This window comes from Alexandromys fortis, unplaced genomic scaffold (genome assembly GCF_014885135.2).
Source record: "Alexandromys fortis isolate MF-2015 unplaced genomic scaffold, M_Fortis_MF-2015_v1.1 scaffold_52, whole genome shotgun sequence".
NCBI lineage: Eukaryota > Metazoa > Chordata > Mammalia > Rodentia > Cricetidae > Alexandromys > Alexandromys fortis.
Window position 1 is genome coordinate 1,462,263 of NW_026067929.1, and position 18,447 is coordinate 1,480,709.

General features: G+C 48.7%; 1 protein-coding gene across 1 annotated transcript in view; it reads left to right on the top strand.

The window, feature by feature from the left end:
* Positions 1–18,058, top strand: part of Adamts16 (ADAM metallopeptidase with thrombospondin type 1 motif 16) — a 91,484-nt gene extending 73,426 nt beyond the window's left edge. Inside the window, exons 19-23 of the mRNA XM_050144738.1 lie at positions 6,075–6,276; positions 6,410–6,604; positions 8,913–9,137; positions 15,653–15,800; positions 16,952–18,058. Of these exons, the coding sequence (XP_050000695.1) occupies positions 6,075–6,276; positions 6,410–6,604; positions 8,913–9,137; positions 15,653–15,800; positions 16,952–17,067 (886 nt within the window). The 3' untranslated portion in view covers positions 17,068–18,058. The remainder of the gene's footprint in view (positions 1–6,074; positions 6,277–6,409; positions 6,605–8,912; positions 9,138–15,652; positions 15,801–16,951) is intronic.
* Positions 18,059–18,447: the final 389 nt, after the last annotated feature.

An 18,447-nucleotide genomic window follows, 5' to 3' on the forward strand; every position in this document is an offset into this window, starting at 1 on the left:
ACAAGGCCTGTCTACCCACTGGTTTTCAAAAAGTACGGAATATACAAGAGAGACTGGGAGGGGGTTTTAATATTTATTTCCATTTGAGATCCATCACTGTGTCACCTGGCGGGTTTCTTGATTAATGACCCGACCTTTCTGATAACTAAGGATCCACCAACAAGCTCAGGGCGCTGGTTTCCAGTGTGAGTTTCTGAAATGCATGAGCTCACGCCACTCATCCCAGTGCGACATCATTTCGGATTTTTTTTTTCTTCTCTGTGTTTTAGTTTTTCCTCGGCCACACCTGATTTGACAGCGGTCCCATTTAATGACTGGTCTTTACTGAGTCATTCCCAAGACTCCAGTTCATTTCCTTAGAAACAAGCCTCTCTTCTCATGCTTGTGCTTCACAGAGTTACACCAAAGCTAATTATGTTACATAGTTGCAGTGACAGGACCCGTTGGCATAAACAGGCTTTAAGGGCTGACGCAGCAGGGTGGACAGAACCCAAAAGACAACAGCAAAAACAAAAGACTGTGGACACCCAGGGGCAAGACTGGCATCTCCAGGCTGGTGCTTCCTTGGCGAGCAGGGCCAGAGAGCTCTCCCTGGGGTGATTCAGTGAGAATAGACACCAGATTCGAATGAGGCCAGTGAGAGCCCATGGGCAAGGAGGAGACCACTTGGGCCATGCGGTTGATGTCTTGGGCAGAGGACAGCAGGACAGAAGCCCATCTGAGTAGTTCTCTACTGAGAGAGGAACACGAGAGGGCACAGTGAGAGCCTGCCCCTGAGAAAGGCTGCTGTAAGTACAGTCTGGGGAACCTGTACTCAGCTGTGAACACCCCACTACCTCACTCTGCCTTCTCCTATGTACTTTTGCCCTTCACGGGCAAGAAAGTCCCCCACTTCCCGAGGTGGACTGTCTGAGAGATGTGGAGGAATGAACTATTGGGGACAATTTCCTCTAACCTCCCAGGTGGCTTTGCTTTAACGCCAGAAGTCTTGTAGTCTTCTGCCAAAGCCCAGAGGATGGCTAGGTCCCTGGAGGACATCCTAAGCAGAGGACCTTGCTGGCCCAGTACCCAAGGAGTAGCATCCTTCTCAGGAGCAGGCCGAAGAGAATGGTAGCCACAAACTGAAATTTGAACACAGGAAGCCCTAATTATTTCCAGCAGAACAAAGGCAAATGTAGGCCTCAGTTTGTCTGGGGACAGAGCCTGCTCCTGTTTCAGCTCACTCACACACTGGGCACCAGACCTCTTAGGCTAACCTCTTGGAGACGAAGCTGGTCAACGGGAGTCACCTCTGCTGCCTCACCAGGATCAAATGCCCACCCTTTCCACCCCACTCGTGGTGGAAACTGTATGAAGGGCAAACTCCCCAGGAGCCATAACTTCACTTCACTCCGGAACTAATCAGTCCCTCTAAGGCATCGAGAGAAGTTTACTGCAATAGCCCAGTGTTCTGCAGAGAGTAAACTCTCAGATGTGCTGTGGGACAATGGTCATGTATTGTTTTAATGAAATGCTGATTGGCCAGTAGCCAGGCAGGAAGTAGAGGCAGGGTGACGAGAACAAGAGAATTCTGGGAAAAGGAAAGGGTCAGTCTGCAGTTGTCATCATCCAGACACAGAGGGAGCAAGATGAGAATGCCTCACTGATAAAAGGTACCAAGCCACGTGGCTGACACAGACAAGAGTTATGGGTTAATATAGGATGTAAGAGTTATTAGAAGTCTGGGCTAATAGGCCAACTAGTTTATGATTAATGTAGACCTCTGTGTGTTTCCTTGGGACTGAACTGCTGTAGGACCGGGCGAGACAGAAACCTCTGTCAACACGGATGGACACTGTTGGTTGAAACCTAGAAGAACTGAGACCATGTACAACTTGGTGGTCAGCTTGCTGTTTGTGTGTCTTCCAGAACTCCCTTTTTCCTTTTCTTTACCCTGTGTAAATGAAGCTCTGTGGTCCTTTCTGTTTGTTTGTAAGGTAGTCTGCAACGGCAGGACAGCGAGAGAAGAAAATCTGGTAAAAATAGCATCTTAATATTTAAGTGAGCCTTTATAGGCCTCCAACTCCTCACAGTTTATAAAATTAACAATGTGGCGACTCCTTTGGAGTAAGTTTTTGATGTCTGGCTCTGCACGCTTCCAGAGAGAAATCCTGCATCTAGACATGAAAACAGTTCAGGGTCCATGTCTGGTTCATTATAAATCTGCCCTTCAGCTCTTCAAAGGAAAGAACGTGGTCCAACTTTTTGAGGCTAAAGAAAATGAAGTAACTGCTGAGTGGAAATCCTCAAGGTGCCGAGGAGGACTTGGCTTCCAGCACTTGCCCCTTGCCGCCAGCCGTCAGTCAGAAGTGGGCTTTCTGCTCTGACCTAGACAGCAGAGGCAGACGCAGATGAATCCCTGAAGGACACATCACAGAGAAGGTCCCGGCCTGCTGGTCAGCATGTCAGTCACCTGTGTAAACCACCTTTGGAGGAGGAGAAAGCGTGCCAGCCAAGCCACACCATGACTCTGAGCCTCTGGAGCTTGTCACATGTCAAAAGAACCTGGAGATTCTGGAGATTCTCCTGGGCTCAAGAGATCAGCACATGCCCCAAGACTGTAGCAGTCTGCCATGCCTGTCCACCTGATCCCACAGCTTGCACTTATGCGTCTGGTTACCTAACAGGCTCCCTGACTCCTGCAGAGACAGAACTTGTTTTGGGACTGGTGCTGAGGGATGGTGACAGAAATGTCCTTTGGCAGAGAGGCCAACCTTAAATTCTCATCACCTGATAAGAAGGGAGACCTACGGGGCCCTGATCACCTGCCTCCTTCATGTCCTCCATCCACTGACCTCAGGCGGTGGCTAGCCAGCCGGCTTCTGCTCTAAATAAGCTCATTTTGTCCTATGGAAAGGGCAGCTGCTTCAAAGCGCCTGTGTTCACTGCTGGATGGGAACTGTTATATTCGAGACATTTCATTTGAAAAGGGTGGTGGATCGCAAATGACTTACACATGCTGACGAGGTTTATGTGGCTTCGGAGCATGGCTAGCACCCACTCTCTCAAGCCACAGAAGCAGCTGGAAGCTGCTAAGCTCTGCGTGTGTGTGTGTGTGTGTGTGTGTGTGTGTGTGTGTGCACTGGGTGGGAGGTTTCATGGGACTCACTAGGGCTCATGTACATATGTGAAGAAGATGGTTTAATCATAAGAGACCTGAGTGTTGTGACAGAAACTATTAAGTGGGAAAGTCAGGTTGTAAAAGCCCGCCTGATGATAAATGCTCAAGTTAGAGCCTCCAGACTGTCTGTCAAATGACATCTATCCTCTTATGTCAAATGACTTCTCTCCATGGGCACAGAACGCTCATCACAGCTTCTTGCAGGTGGGTTGTGACTGGGATTTGTGTGTCCGTCATTCGCCATGATTACTGCACCCAAAAGTGTTCACCGAGAGTTAACTCTGAAAACAGAACAAAATGCCTGACCCTGAAATGCCAACAAAGCCAATAGACAGGATGAAGCCCTGTATTATTTCTGTCTTTAAAAGGGTACTGGATGGGAAGGTGGATTTCATTGAGAAACATCTAACACCTGGTGTGTTGATCAGTGCTCTGTTACTGGAACAAAGCCAAGGATGAGATCACAATAGCACTGAGGGCTGACATCAGTCTTCAACACCCCGGCCTTTGAGGAAGAGTCCAGATCCAAACCTTAGTAGCTGTTGATCAGTACATATACTTAATGTGGAACAAAAGATACCAAGAAACATAGCTTCCAGTCTGAGATAAAGCAACTCTCTGTACGACTCACAGCCGTGGTGAGATCCACACAGGCAGGCCCTGTGAGAAAGCCCCCACAGTGGAGGCTGGGTGCATCCATATCCTGCCATGGAACCCTCACTGCCTGAGGAAGAGTAGCCTTCTTGTTTCCACTTATAGACACAGGCAAACTAAACAAAGCAGTCGTTGCTGTGGTCCATGATCAGCTGCTGAACGAGGCTCACTCCAGCATGGGGAACCCTCCCTCGGGCGGCATCAGAACAGTGTGGACTGAAACTCTTTCCTAAGCTGGAGTGAAGGCAATTCCCTTGAGCTCCCTCTGTGAAGCAAAACAGACACTTGGCGCTTGCAGAAGCAATCTGCGTGATCTCTGTTCAGAAGGCTTTTCTTAATGACCTGCAGTTAAGGGAGCCGGTGGAGAACGGCTCAACCCAGTTGGAGTGGCTGGAGATGGTGGAGACAGGAGACTTAGGGAGGAGGTGTGGAAAGTGTGCGAGCAGCCAAGCTGTCTTTCATGGCCCCAGCGTGGACACCAATTACCATTTATAAGGCTGCAGGGCTGAGAGCAAACATAAGAAATGGAAAAATATTTTTAAAAAAACAACATGAAAGCATACAGAGGTGGCCAAGGAGCAGCCAAGAGGATCCAAGTGTGGAGCCGTCACACCACCGCAGCAGACACCAGTCCCTCACCAGAAGGATGTGCCTCTCACTTATCTGTTAGCGTGGAACAAAAGACACTCATCGTTCCGATACTGAGAATATGGTGTTCCCATAGTTGACGTGGGACCAGTTGCAAGAGCCCTTATATGTTTTCTTTTTATATGTTCCAAAATTAGAGGCTCTTTACAGTTTGCTTCAAGATGTAATGAAATCTCTTCAACAGTAAAGCAGCATACGGTGCCTCCAAAACAAAACTAAGCAGAAGCACCGGGCTGCTACCGAGTTTGCAGGCATCGTGGAACTCAGAGTGGGGGCTTCCCTTTCTCTTCCAGGAAGTGTTCTCAGCTGCCTCTCTTTTCAGATGTACCACCTTAGTCTTAATACTATCCAAGGAGTCCCAAGCTAAACCAAGGAAATGGCTCAATGGGCAAACTCCCCACCACATTATGTGTCCTCACGGCTCCTGTCTGGCTGAGCATCCATCACGGTCACACCATACTGTGTGTCCTCACAGTCCCTATACAGGTTGGGCCTTGTGGCCATGCCAAAGTGTGTGTCCTCATGGTGCCCTGGACTGGTTGACCATCATGGTTATGCTGAAATAGGTGTCCTTATGGTCCCTTGTTCTGACTTATCACTGTGGGCACAAAGCCCTCCAACGCAAGGCAGTGCAATCATACCCAAGCTTAGCTCACACCTAGTAAGGCACCATTGGGCTGAACTTGGACCCACCTCCATTTCACGCCCCAGTTCCAGCCAGCACATTCACCAACAAGGATGCTTTTAAAACCAGAGATGGAAGTCACAGTGTAGCTTTGGGAGAAAACACTGTGGAGAAACTGAGAAGATGATGAAATAACACAGCATCCCATCCATAGGTACACCAAGCCCTGAGTGACCGCAGGTGACATCAAATCAAGTCTGAATTACCCAGCTGCTAAGTAATATAGGAAAGACAGAGACACAGCATCCAAAATCCTGTAATGGGTGGGGGGGGGGGCAGACTGTATGGAAACAAAGGATCATGAATTCATACAATGTATTTTGATCATTCTCCCCCCACCACCCCTCCAGCTCCTCTGAATCTCACCCCCATACACACATGTTAAATACCATAACGTGTTAGATATAATAATATTGTGGTTACATTTTTAAAAACACAAGGAATTTGAATCCTCGAGGAATGCACATGGAAATAACTGTCTGAAATTGGCATACACATGTTATATTGAAATAGCTGCATTTGAATTTGGCACGCAGTTGTTACATAGGTTAAGGTCAGGTGTTAATGGCTGTTGAAGCTGAGTGGGTGTAAGCACAGAGGTCTTTTATTTGGGATATGATTAGAGTTTTCTATTTTTATTAAAAAAAAGTTTAGAGGGAGATTAAAGATCTGTTCTGAGGTGGGTTATTTGCAAATACAGGGAAACCAGATTCCCCTTAAAGGCATAGAGTCAGATTCAGCACCAGTGACACATGGGCAGAAATGGCCTCTCTATGAAAACTGTTGTGGGAAAAGATTACATTTGTGTCAGGTATCACAGGAAAGCCATGAGCCACCTCTCAACACATACACGTACCCACTGACTTGGAGCCATGGCGCCATCCCTCCCCTCACTGTGGTTTTCTGTGTTTCCGGGTCCCCTGCCAGCTGGTCAGTAGGAAACTGGAGCACATGCAGCCGGACATGTGGCGGGGGCACTCAGAGCAGACATGTGCAGTGTACACGGAGGGCGCACTACCGTGACGAGCCCCTCTCGGCCAGCCTGTGCCCGCAGCCTGCACCCTCCAGTCACCAGGCCTGCAACTCTCAAAGCTGCCCACCCGCTTGGAGCACCGGGCCCTGGGCCGAGGTAACCAGGTGGGGCAGAGAAGGGACGGAGGCTGGACCCACACACTGTGGGATGCTCTGTTTGAGGCCTAGGACATCCAGCCGGAGTCTGAAAACTGTCCCGCCTTTGCTGAAAGTTTCTCTGTCTTGCGCAGTGCTCGCGGACCTGTGGGAAAGGGTGGAGAAAGAGAACGGTGGCCTGCAAGAGCACCAACCCCTCCGCCAGAGCCCAGCTGCTGCACGACGCTGCCTGCACCTCGGAACCCAAGCCGAGGACCCACGAAGTCTGCCTGCTCAAGCGCTGCCCTAAGCACAAGAAGCTGCAGTGGCTGGTGTCTGCCTGGTCCCAGGTACGCCCACCAGATTCCCTCAGAATGCGGTCGGCCTCACTCCTCCAAGCAGCCTGCTTCTGCCTCCTCTAGCTTCACCATGTCTTCTCACACTGCCCAAGTTCTGTTTCCCATGCTTTGAGTCAGTCCCCTCCATCAGTCATGGCCCCAGATCACCTGCTTCCCTGGCATCCATCCATGCTGCCCTCCCTCGGAACCCAATCCCTCCTCACAATGACACTGGTAGCCTTTCTCAAGCCTTGGGCACATAGGTAGTGGATGTGCTCATTCAGAAAGCACAGAACGCATTTCTGAAGAGGGGGCTCCGTGGCAGTCAGCTCATGTTTGCGGAAATGTCTTGGGTTGCACTGCTGGACCACTGGCTGTGGAGCCAAGGACAGCAGGGATGACAATGAAGAACACATTCCCTTTCATCTGACTGGAGATGTCCAGACCCCACGGGAGGACTAGCCATGGAGCTCTGAGCTTGGAGTACAGAGGTTTCCTGACTAGCCTTGGTCTAAGTAAGCCCAACAGGCCCCCGGAAATCTTCCCACACCAGCCAAGGATGTACTGTCCCCCAAGGCCAAACTTCCACCTTCCCACGGCAGCTGGGAAAGAAATCACTGTTTCTGCTCACACTTCTCAGGGCAGGGCCAAAGGTGCCCTGTCTCTCCGCACACACCAGGTAGTGCCTTGTTTAGGAGGAGGGTTGGTGTGACCCCTGGGGGCTTTGCATCTTCCTGAGACACTGTTTGCCACTGAAAGCTAAGTGCAGCATTGTCTGGTGGATAGAGTAAGCTCGCCACTGCTAGTCATGTGCACAGGTTCACGATACCCAGAGCAAATGCAAGGCGACTCTGGATGGGTTTCCAACTTCAGTACGAAAGTCGAGTCTACTGGGCAACCCTCTGAGGCTAGAGGCAGACAGCAGGAGGCTTGGGCTGCATAGTCTATGGGCTCTGTCCAGGGAGGAAATTCTTGATGTGGAATTTAAAACACTACACATCGGGGGGGAGGGGGGTTGGAGAGATGGCTCAGCAGTTAAGAGCACTGACTGCTCTTCCAGAGGACCTAGGTTCAATTCCCAGCAACCACATGGCAGCTTACAACTGTCTGTAACTCCAATTCCAGGAGATCTGATACCTTCACACCAATGCACATAAAATAAAGTTAAATAAATTAAAAAATAAAAACAGACAAAAATAAGAAAAGAAATTCAAAGGTTACCACTCAAAATAATATATGTACACATACATCTCACCCAGAGAAAGAGATATATGTATACATATATATTATATGTACACATGTTACATATACATATATAGAGATATACACACATATACATACATGCACATACACAGAGAATATGCACAATCACACATATACTCAACAGACTTACACACATATACCAGAGTTTCTCTCTGTGCTATACTCAATAGGCAGCAGAAAATAGTCTTCTAATAGGGACTCTGTCTTGGATGGAGGGGACACAGAGGCATTTGGAAGCTAGTAAGTGAGTGTGAGGAGCTCTGCTCCCTTAGATCCCCTGTTGGCAGCTTGGCCCAGTGGTCCTGAGGCTGCCCAGCATTGCCCCTCTACCCAGCAAAAACCAGCAGTATCTCAGAGCTGGGATCCCTGCTGCGGACACCGGCACTGGCCTGAGGTAATGGAGGATGTAGCCTCATGTGCCATTTCTGCCTAGCAGATGCTACAGCTTCTCGTGTCCACTCACTGGTCCATCCAGGGCCTCTCAGCTCATGCGGGAGCCAGGCAGCAGGGATCGCTTGGGCTTGGCTTGCATCCCAGAGAGAGCAAGTGCTCTCACCCCCGCCCCCGTGCCTAGCTGCTTCCTTTCCAGGAATCACTCAGGTTTCTAGGGAAGGTTTCTGAACCCTGGAATACTCTAGGGGCCCATACTGTGGCTGCAGAGGAGGTGTGGGGGCCATACAGAGGGCTATGATTCACTGCATATCTTTGTTCATAATATTTCTCTGTTGTTATCAGTGACAGCCAAGCATTTAAATTTAGCAGTAGAAGTGTTCTCGGAATCACACCCACGAGGTTTCCTTCTGCACCACTGCTTTTTTGTTTGTAGTTTTGTTTTGAGTCGGGGTCTTCAATTTGCCATCCTCCTGTTGGGAGTTTCTGTACCACAGTACCCAACCTCAAATCCTCCTTATTGACTTTAATATTAGATATTATAAATGTCTTTTTTTTAAATGCCAAGGCCCAAGCCATGAAATGTCTATATTTATGTGAGTGTTAGAGCTGGTGCCATCGGGGAACACCTTGACTGTTGAACCCTTCTTTGCTCTCCTCTTCCCAGTGCTCCGTGACATGCGAGAGGGGGACTCAGCAGAGAGTTCTCAGGTGTGCCGAGAAGTACATCTCTGGAAAGTACCGAGAGCTGGCCTCCAAGAAGTGCCTGCATCTGCCGAAGCCGGACCTGGAACTGGAGCGGGCCTGTGCCCTGTTCCCCTGTCCCAAGAACCTTCCATATTCTGCTGCAGGCCCCCCACGAGGCAGCTGGTTTGCCTCACCCTGGTCTCAGGTGAGACGCTGATGCTGGGGACTGGCTCACATTGGTTGGAGGGTAGCCACCTGTTGGGGTATATACCCCAAAGCCCACTGAGCCCTCCTGGCCTTTCTCTCCCACACGTGGGTGGCACCTCGAGGGTGGGTATGGCCTGCTGAGGATCGACTCCACATGTTGCTGGACCTTATTGGGCCCCTGGGCATCCTTGCAAATGTTTATGGCACCAAGTGTAAGGAAATGTAACACTCTTGGTAAACCTGGGCAGAGATCCCTAGAGATGGGTGTGAATGGAAAAAACCGAGATCCATAATAAATTGGCAGTGGTTAGTTTATAGCCAGCCACATGGCTGTGAAAATGAGATGGGGATTTTCGTGTTGTGCCTGGGCCCTTGGAGCAGCAACCTGGGCTGAGGGTATCAGAGTCCCCCTAGGGCAGTGGTTCTCAACTTTCCTAATGCTGTGACCCCTTAATACAGTTCCTCATGTTGGGGTGACCTTCAACCGTAGACTTATTGTCATTGTTACTTCATAACTGTCATTTTTGCTACTGTTATGGATTTGTAATATAAATATATAATAGGCAGATTGTCTTTGGCGACCCCTGTGAAAAGGTTGTTTGCACCCCAAAGAGGCCGCAATCCATAGATTGAGAATCACTGCTCTAGGGGGCTTTTGGCTTCCCCAAACTCTCCTCCTTCCCCACTGTCTCACCTCTACCAAGACTCTTCTGGCTTGCCTTTCTTCCTTGTCTTGTTTCTGCTTGACTTCCCAGAAGCTTAGTCCCATGGGCTTCTTTCTGTTCCTCCGGCCCTGGTTTCTTGATATCTGTCACTCACCTATGCCCTGCCTCCTTCCTCAGTGCCTGGTCTGAGTGCTGCCAGATTGGGTGAATGATGACCCTAAAGCTGCTGAGGACTGCATACAGCTGATAGACCTCCAGCTGCCTGCTCAGGGCTTTCCTTTCATGCCTCTTTGTTCTAGGAGAGAGAGAAGGGGGAGGGGGAGGGGAGGGGGAGGGGGAGGGGGAGGGGGAGAGGGAGAGAAGAGGAGAGGGAAATAGGCACACATCTGAAGGCTGCCCCCTCTATGACCCACTTCCTCTAGCTAGGCCCTACCTAGTAAACCGTCCACAGCCTCGAAAGAACAGCGCCACCTACTGAAGACCAAATGTTAAAACACCTGATCCTGTGAGAATGGTTGGTTCAGGGTCACAGCTCAACAAGTGGCTGCAGTCAACCTCTCAGGCTGACGACCGCCTACCTAGTTCCAAAGGCTAGTAGCTATTTCTATGTGGCTAAGTTTATAAGGATGCGAGAGTTAGGCAAAGTCTCCGCTCACTACAAGCAAAGCAATGCCAGTCCTCACACTTTGTCCTGCAGAGAAGATGACTGTAGAAATAGGTGCTTGATCAGAGCCCAAGAACTAGGGGAGGGGGGGGGGGGATGTGGTCATGTGACCCAAGTGACTAGTGGAGTTGACCAACCGAGATAGTCCATGCCAGCACTGACCAGCTCTCTCCAGCCTGGGTCTATTCTCTTGGAGTGTGTAAAGGTTTATCATCACTTTACTTAAACCCATACCTGAAACTTAGCCTATTCTTCAATAGCTTTGGTAGCTCTGAAATCCCTGATTTGTCTAATGATTAATTTGTATCAACTGGCTATGGTTTATTAGCCTCTGTGATCCACTTGTTGATTTAATACCATAACTTCTACAGCGCAAGAATAACTCATGGGGAATATTTGCCATAAGCATTTGTACCCATAACCCTGCACATAAACTGTAGAAATTTTACGGGCTGGAAAAATTTCAGGTAGTAATGGATGGTCCATGACTGGCTGACCCTCCACGGCAGACAGGTTTATCCTTGTCCCAGTTAAAGGACATTGTGGTGATTTGCTATCTGGGCTCTTTTCAAACTCAAATAGCTTTGTTTATCCTCTCATTTCATGGTGAGCCATGGTATAAGGTTGACCTAAATCATTCCAGGCATGTGTACTGAGGATCAGGTGGTTCACAGGTCGTGGGATCTGGGAACAGCTTAAATGTGGTCACCTGTTGCTCTCTTCACTTCACGTGTCACAGATGAGCATGTCAAAGGTTGGCAGAGCAGGACTGCCCCACCAGGGCAGCACAGATTATTTGGGAAGGACATGGCCTATGAGGGGTCAGCAGCTGGGTTCCAGATGACACCATGGGCTTCCATAGATGACAACTATGCCTGACATGTCATGGCAACTGCAGAGAAAGAGACGGAGAGAGGAGCATGCCCAGAGTACAGGCAGACTTGCAAACCGGATGGATGCTGCCCTGTACGCACAATGCGATCACTCATCTGCTCTCAACTCCCGAAGCTCTAAGTGGGCATGGGAAGATAGGAACCAGCTGAGAGCCACTAAAGCAGACATGATTATTTGAGACACACCTGTTCATCACTGATGGAATGAATAATCCTTCCTGCCACCCATCTAGCATCCAGTACCTTCTGTGTGTGAGTCGTTGATCTCTCAAACATCGGGATCACTTCTGATCCAGAAGCATTCTAAAGTCTGAGAAAAAGGAATGAAGATGATTTTGAGTGAGAAGTGGTCAGCAAAGGTCTTCATTTAGCCTGTCTACCTAGTAGAAGCAACCCCATCTGCAGTCTCCCTGAGACTGTAGATTTAGTGTGGTGGTCTTTTTATTCAGAAATAAAATGTGTTCAGACTGGAGAAGGTAATTTCATCTTAGAGCTGTAGAAGGACACTGCTTGCTGGACCCTAAAGAGGACCATCTTCCTGGGAATAGTGGGGGCTCCCTGTCACATCCAGTCTCTAGAACTGGCAAAGTCTTTACAAGAGTTCTTTGGGTAGTGACCTGTTGTATAGAGTTCTCCAAGTGCTTCTAATGTGAGAGCCACAAGTCCAGCGTGAATCCACCAATCCGGGAGGTTTAAACAGGTATCTGCAGCAAGTGGTATCAGCTGAGCCAGTATAGACCAAGGTTACAAAGAAGCAGGCTGTCTGGGCCATGAAAAGCTTGCTCAGCAGAAAAACTATAGGAAGGTGGCAAAGCTTTGAGGCTCTAGAGTCTCCTTTGAACATTCTTTCTTTCTTGATGTGGGATGGCCTTCTGTATATGGGTTGCTTTTTATTGGTTGATGAATAAAGCTGTTTGGGCCAGTAGCTTAGCAAAGTAAAGCCAGGCAAAAAATCTGAACAGAGATATATAGAGAGAGAGTAGGTGGAGTCAGAGAGATGCCATATAGCAGCTCAAGAAGCAAGGGGTAACAAATCGCAAGCTTTGTGGTAAAATATAAAATAATAGAAATGGATTAAGATGTAAGAGTTAGTCAATAAAAAGCCTGAGCTAATAGGTCAAGCAGTGTTGTAATTAATACAGTTTCTGTGTGATTATTCAGGTCTGGGCGAACATGCAATCTCTGTTTACACTTTCTCTCAAAGCTGCTGTCACTGACTTACCCACAGCAAGCATCCAACTGAACCTCATGGCTGCTGCTGCCTCCCTGCCTCCTTCTGGCCCTGCTGCTTCCCCGCCTTCTCCTGCTTCCCTGTCTCTTGGCCTCAGTTGCCTCCCTGCTTTCCAGCCCTTGATAGGGGGCTCCAGGTGCTCCTTATATGTCTGTGAATGGAAGACCTAACAAGAACCCTGTGATAAAAACCCTAAACATACAGCTAAGTTTGAAGCCACGATGTTTGCATAATTGATAAACAGTTTCCATCCTTTCCCTTCCTGGAAAGAAAAAGAAGACACATTTGTTAAACTTCGTATTTTCTTTTCATCTCCTTATATACCACAATCTTTATCGACTCAAAACATTTCCAAAGTTTTAAGCTGAATATTTTTTTCTTCCAGCCTAATGTGGAGAAATGCAAATATTGAGAATATGAGAGACTGTTTCTTACATAAATACGTGGTTTTTTTCTCATGGGGAACTCTCAAACTCCCTAAACCAGGGCTTCTGAATCACCAGGGATAATGCCAAGCCTGAAGCAGGGAGGGGTGGGAGCCTGGGAGGTGAAGATGCCAGAGTTGGCACTGCCGAGGGCCTGAGCTCCCACTGCTGCTGGCACTGCCTGGCTTAGGACCACACTTTGACCAGTGGCTTCCTCAGGTACCCTGAGGCCAGGTGTTGAGTCATCCATGTTCATCACTGAGCGTGGAGTACGTAGAACATGCCCTGGCACAGGAGCAATGAGTGGTTAATATGTGACCATTAAAGCAATCCGTAGCAAAGCACACCAAACCGCACATGAATGGTCTGGAAGCTGTGAAGTGTGTCCAATCTGTGGGCCTCAGCCAACAGAGGACAGCTGTGAGCACAGCCCCATTCAGAATCATAAATGTATGTAAAACATCGGGAGATTTTTTATAAACTTTATTTTGTTAGCTCGATTGCACGGTTCTCAAGGACAAGCCTTGTAGAAGACTCTGTGTGGCTGTATTTTACAGCCAGACGGATCTCACTGTCATCCTGAGTATAATTTTCAGCTGAACAGGAACAGGATCAGCTTGAAGGATGAGAGGCAGGTGGATAGAAATGGCTGTACATGTACCCAATGAGACCAGGTCCTCTGCTGACTTGGTCCTGTTCGCCTACAGCCCAAGAGCTCTCAATAGCCCATGGGCTGAGTGGGGGCACCTGACATTCAGAAAGCAAAGAACAAAGTTGAGCTTTTGCAGCATGTCAGAAATAAGATTCACAGTGGGAAAAATCTGCTGGCTCATCTGACCCTGGCGATTCAGGAATAAGATATGCATCTGTCCACTGTGTTGCTTGTTCTGGTTGTCATAGTTACAAGTTGAAACAGAGTGGTGGGTGACTTTCACTACTTCTGATCTTGAAATGAAGGAGTACAAGCCTAGGAAATGATCCAGACACAGGCTCCAGGCCGGACCCTGCTTTAACAGAAGAGGAAGAAAGAAGAAAAAGCAACCCCTTCAGTCTGAGATTCTGAGTTTCCCAGCACACTATGTGTCCAATTCCTCTCCTCACTGGAGATGGGAAGGTGTACACTAATCCCAGTGAATCTGAGGTCACTCCGAATGCTCTGATGGTGGCAGGCAGCAAGGACAAGTTCAGCGTCCGATTGAATGATACTGGCATGCAGCTTTGTGCCAGTGAGTTGGCCCTTGCCTGGTGCTCCAGTTCTCTGCACTGGGACTCATCCTCCAGTATGTTGTCTAAGAAGTGGGGGTAAGCAATATGAGTCAGCCATCCGTGTCCCAAGTTTTCAAAGAGTGATTCCTGGCCAGTTTGTCTGCTGCACACCAGGACATCCCAACTGAGAGCTGACCTCATCTTCTTCCAGGTGCCCCTTTAATCTCTCACATTCTTGACATACTTGAGGCGACAGTCTTGCCTAAACTCAGCTTATATAGCCCAGTCTAGACTTGTGCTGTTTTCTTTCTTGGGTCGATTAATCTCCATGGGCCCACTGAAGTCCCCCTGTCTGTCTAGCTGCTCTTTCTTAGATTTCTGGCACACAGTGAGCATCAGAAAGCTCCTATACAGTGGAGTGTGCACCTTGACAGTTAGTGAGCAGGGTCTATTTAGCTCACTCTTCATTCCCCCTGTGTCACTGCTGCTTAGGGTGCTGAGACATAATGCCCTAACTCACAGAGTTCCTGGCTGGCCTGCTGGCCTAGGCACAGGAGTTCTGAACCTAGGGTCCAAAAGAGTCTGGTTTGAACACCTCTGAGGCTCCCCAGATTTATCGATAAAGGTGCCATCTTGTCCCTAAAGAGCTGTGCATCCCTTCATGCCATGAGAAAGCAACCTGGGATCCTTCTGCAGGTACTAGTTCCCAGTGTCCGTCGGACCCTCAGTATCTCATCCAAGAACATTCTAGACAGAGGTTTGTATCTGCAGTTACTCTGAACACAGCTACCTTCAGGGCAGAAGAGAGCAAGGGAAGGGGCAATAGGGTTTTGGCACCATGGACATTATCAGACCTGGTTCAAGACAAAGCCCCACACGGGTGAGAAAGTACCTGGCACTGATTTCAGTGTCAATCAGCAGTTTCATTCTCTCAAATGCCTTAAACAGAAACCAAAATGATGGAGGGGGGGAGCATCCCTGATTTTTTTTTTAACATAAGAGTAACCTGGAGACAGGCTGTGAGTCTTCATTTTCCACACTGTCTATAATTTGAGGAGATCCTAGGCCAATCCACAGATACCTGTGTCCTTATGCAATCTCTAGTGCTTTTAACGAGTGTGTTGTTCCTAGGAAACCTTAATAAAAGTTGCACTATCAAATTCCCACTGGAGCACATCCTGAAAGACCAAGGCTGTCTTCTCTTGATTCCTGAGAAGGGTGGGATGGCAGCCACATCACAGAGCAGCTATATATCACAGGGCTGGTTTGCAGTGTCCTGGGAGAGGGCCAAGCATCATCTCACTTCAGGGATCTTTGTCCCTGTTACCATCACTTCAGTGTACAGCTCTGCCCTCTGATAAATGCTATGCCAATGGTTGAGCTTGGCTGACATCCTGACAGCATGTGACTGTGGTCCTTTGCCTTGCAGTGCACAGCCAGCTGTGGGGGTGGTGTGCAGAGGAGAACCGTGCAGTGCCTGCTGGGGGGACAGCCAGCCTCAGATTGCTTCCTGCACCAGAAACCAGAGACCTCCTCTGCCTGCAACACTCATTTCTGCCCTATTGCAGAGAAGAGAGGTGAGTGTTGGAACCCCTTAGCTGGACTTCTGCAGAAGTTCCTTAGAAGATCCCAGGAGATGGGGTGCTGGCTGGAGCACCCTGGAGTCGGGGTCTTCTACCTGTAATATTCTGTGCCTCTCTTCACCTCCTCCACTTTTACAACCAAAGAGTCACAATGCTGTCCCTGCCACTCACATCCCATTGCAGAAGGGACAGAATCGTTGGTGATGTGTTTGTCTTCTAAAAAGCATATGCTTACCTATTTTTATATACAGTTTGTGGTATTTAGGAAGACAGTTTTAGCAAAAGTATCCTTGAGATGCACAAAACCTCCTTATTCCTTGGGTAGACTCTAAAAACCATCCTTGTATCTGCACAAAATGCCTCAGGCAATTGCCGAGCCTGATGCCCTGACTTTCTGGGCTGCATCTTAGGCAGACTGTCTGGGAGGTAGCCTACAGCTGGGCTGGCTAACTCTGAGAACTAGGTGATTGGCATTCAGTGTCCATGTTTTACGCATCCTTCCTCGGCAAGGAGTCTCGCTAGCATATTTAGAGCCAGAAGACCCCAGTTTTGCAGGAAGGACTTTATGGAAACAACAGTCCCACGGACCCCATTTACCCCTCAAGATAGTTACCGTCTCATTGCTATGACCAAATTCCTGACAGGAAGTATCTTAGGAAGCTTGGGGTTTTCTTTGGCTTATATTTCCAAGGGGTACAGTCCTGGTAGCAGGGGTCAGCGAAATAGTGGTGAGAGTGTGAGAAGCTTGCTACATTGTATCCAGCAGGGTTGAGGGAAAAGTGGCAGGAATGTGAGCAGCTTAACACATTATATCCAGCAGGGATCAGGAAAATGGTGGCAGAAATATGAGCTTGCCACATTGTATCCATCCATAGTCAGAAAGCAGCAAAGGGAAAGCAAGTGAGGGTCAGTCTATACAACTTCAAGACCCACCCCTAACAGCACCCTTTTCAACTTCCTAAGGTTCCACAGCCTTCCATAACATCACCACCAAATGGGGATCAAGAGTTTAGCCCAAACAGTCTGGAGGGGAGCTCCTCCTTGGCCATAACAAACTCACATTTCTCTGTTTACCAGAGATGGCTGGCAGAGTCCAGGGCTGCCCATAGGAGCCTCAGGCTAACACACAGTGTTCTCGTTTCTAGACACCTTCTGCCAAGACCTCTTCCACTGGTGTTACCTTGTACCTCACCATGGCATGTGCAGTCACAGGTTCTACAGCAAGCAGTGCTGCAACACCTGCTCCAGATCCAACCTGTGAGCTAGGACCGGTCCCGGCAGCAAGAAGATGCCCCCTGAGAGCAGCAGAGAGAGGCCAGACCAGACAGCTGTGCAGTGTGCATTGAGATGCATCCAGGAAGACAGGAGCTGGAAGGAGACAGATTGTTGGGCTTCTGACCCAGGGTGCATCAATGTGTTTCTGAGTATGGGAGCACACACTTGCACTCACAAAGGGCATGTTCTGATCTTCTGTTAGGTGGGAAAGTGGGGTCTCGCTGGGTGACCTCCTGCATATGGACAGGAGGGGGCCTGTGCTATGGTGCGCAGGAAGCAGCCGTTCCGCGTGTTGGCATTCAGCCAAACCAAATGCCAAAGACAGGCAGCACTAACAGCAAATGCTGGATGTATTTCCAAAAAGAGAAGGGTAAGAATCAGGAAAGGGTTCAGAGCATCTGCCATCCAGCACACTGGCCTCCCTCCAACCTCGGGGGCTCCACTGTCATTGTGAAAGGCTTGTGGACACTGAGGGGCAGGTGTGAGATAGCTCTCTCCTACCCTAGTGGCCCCTAGAGCAGGTACCTGCTGGGGCCTCTGACTTAGGACTTTGCATACTTGGAAATGGGAGAACAAAATCCCCACTAAGGTGCTTTCTGTACTTCCAGACCTTGCCCTGGAGGAGCAACTTTGATATTTTGTTTTCTTTCTTGGTTATTTACAATGAGTTACTGTTTCAACCCATTTCTCAGTGCTGTTCTGTTTTAAAGGAGGAATCAGAAGCGTGGGTTACAGAAAAATATAGGTGTCCCTGGAACATCAGGGTCCCCAGTAACCGATGCCAGCCAAGTCACTGATGTGCTGTTAGTGTTAAACCCCAGGCTGTGGTTTGTGTGTTGAGTGGTTTTAAAATCCATTCTGTAATTTTGCTTCTGAGCTAAGAGCAGAGGCTAACGACCTTCAAATGGAAGGACTCATGGCAACCCTCCAACCTACCCCTGTACCTCTCTGTCATTATTGGTGCTTATTTCTGATGTCCCCACCTAGGCCTTCCAAATAGGTGCCTAGATATTTATATTTGCTGAAATTTTATAATAAATTTTATATCGTACAGTGTGCTTTGAAATCGCATCATGGTTTGTCATGAGGTTTGCTTCCAAGAGGAAGGGCTGGCAGAGGATACCAATGTCTAAGAGAGTTTTAGAACATCATGGGTCATTTTCTACTCCCGTTGCGGAGGAGAAGATAGAGCTGCAGGAAAGGTGGGCAGCGGCAGGTGACAAGGCCATGTAGAACATCTGTATAGCAGGCCCTACTGGCTCTATGTGAGGCTGTGCTGAGAAGCAGAGCCCACAGGTGGTAGAGAGAAGAGAGGTCATTCAAACAACTGTCCACTGATTACAGAGCTCGGTCCCCTTGAGGTCTA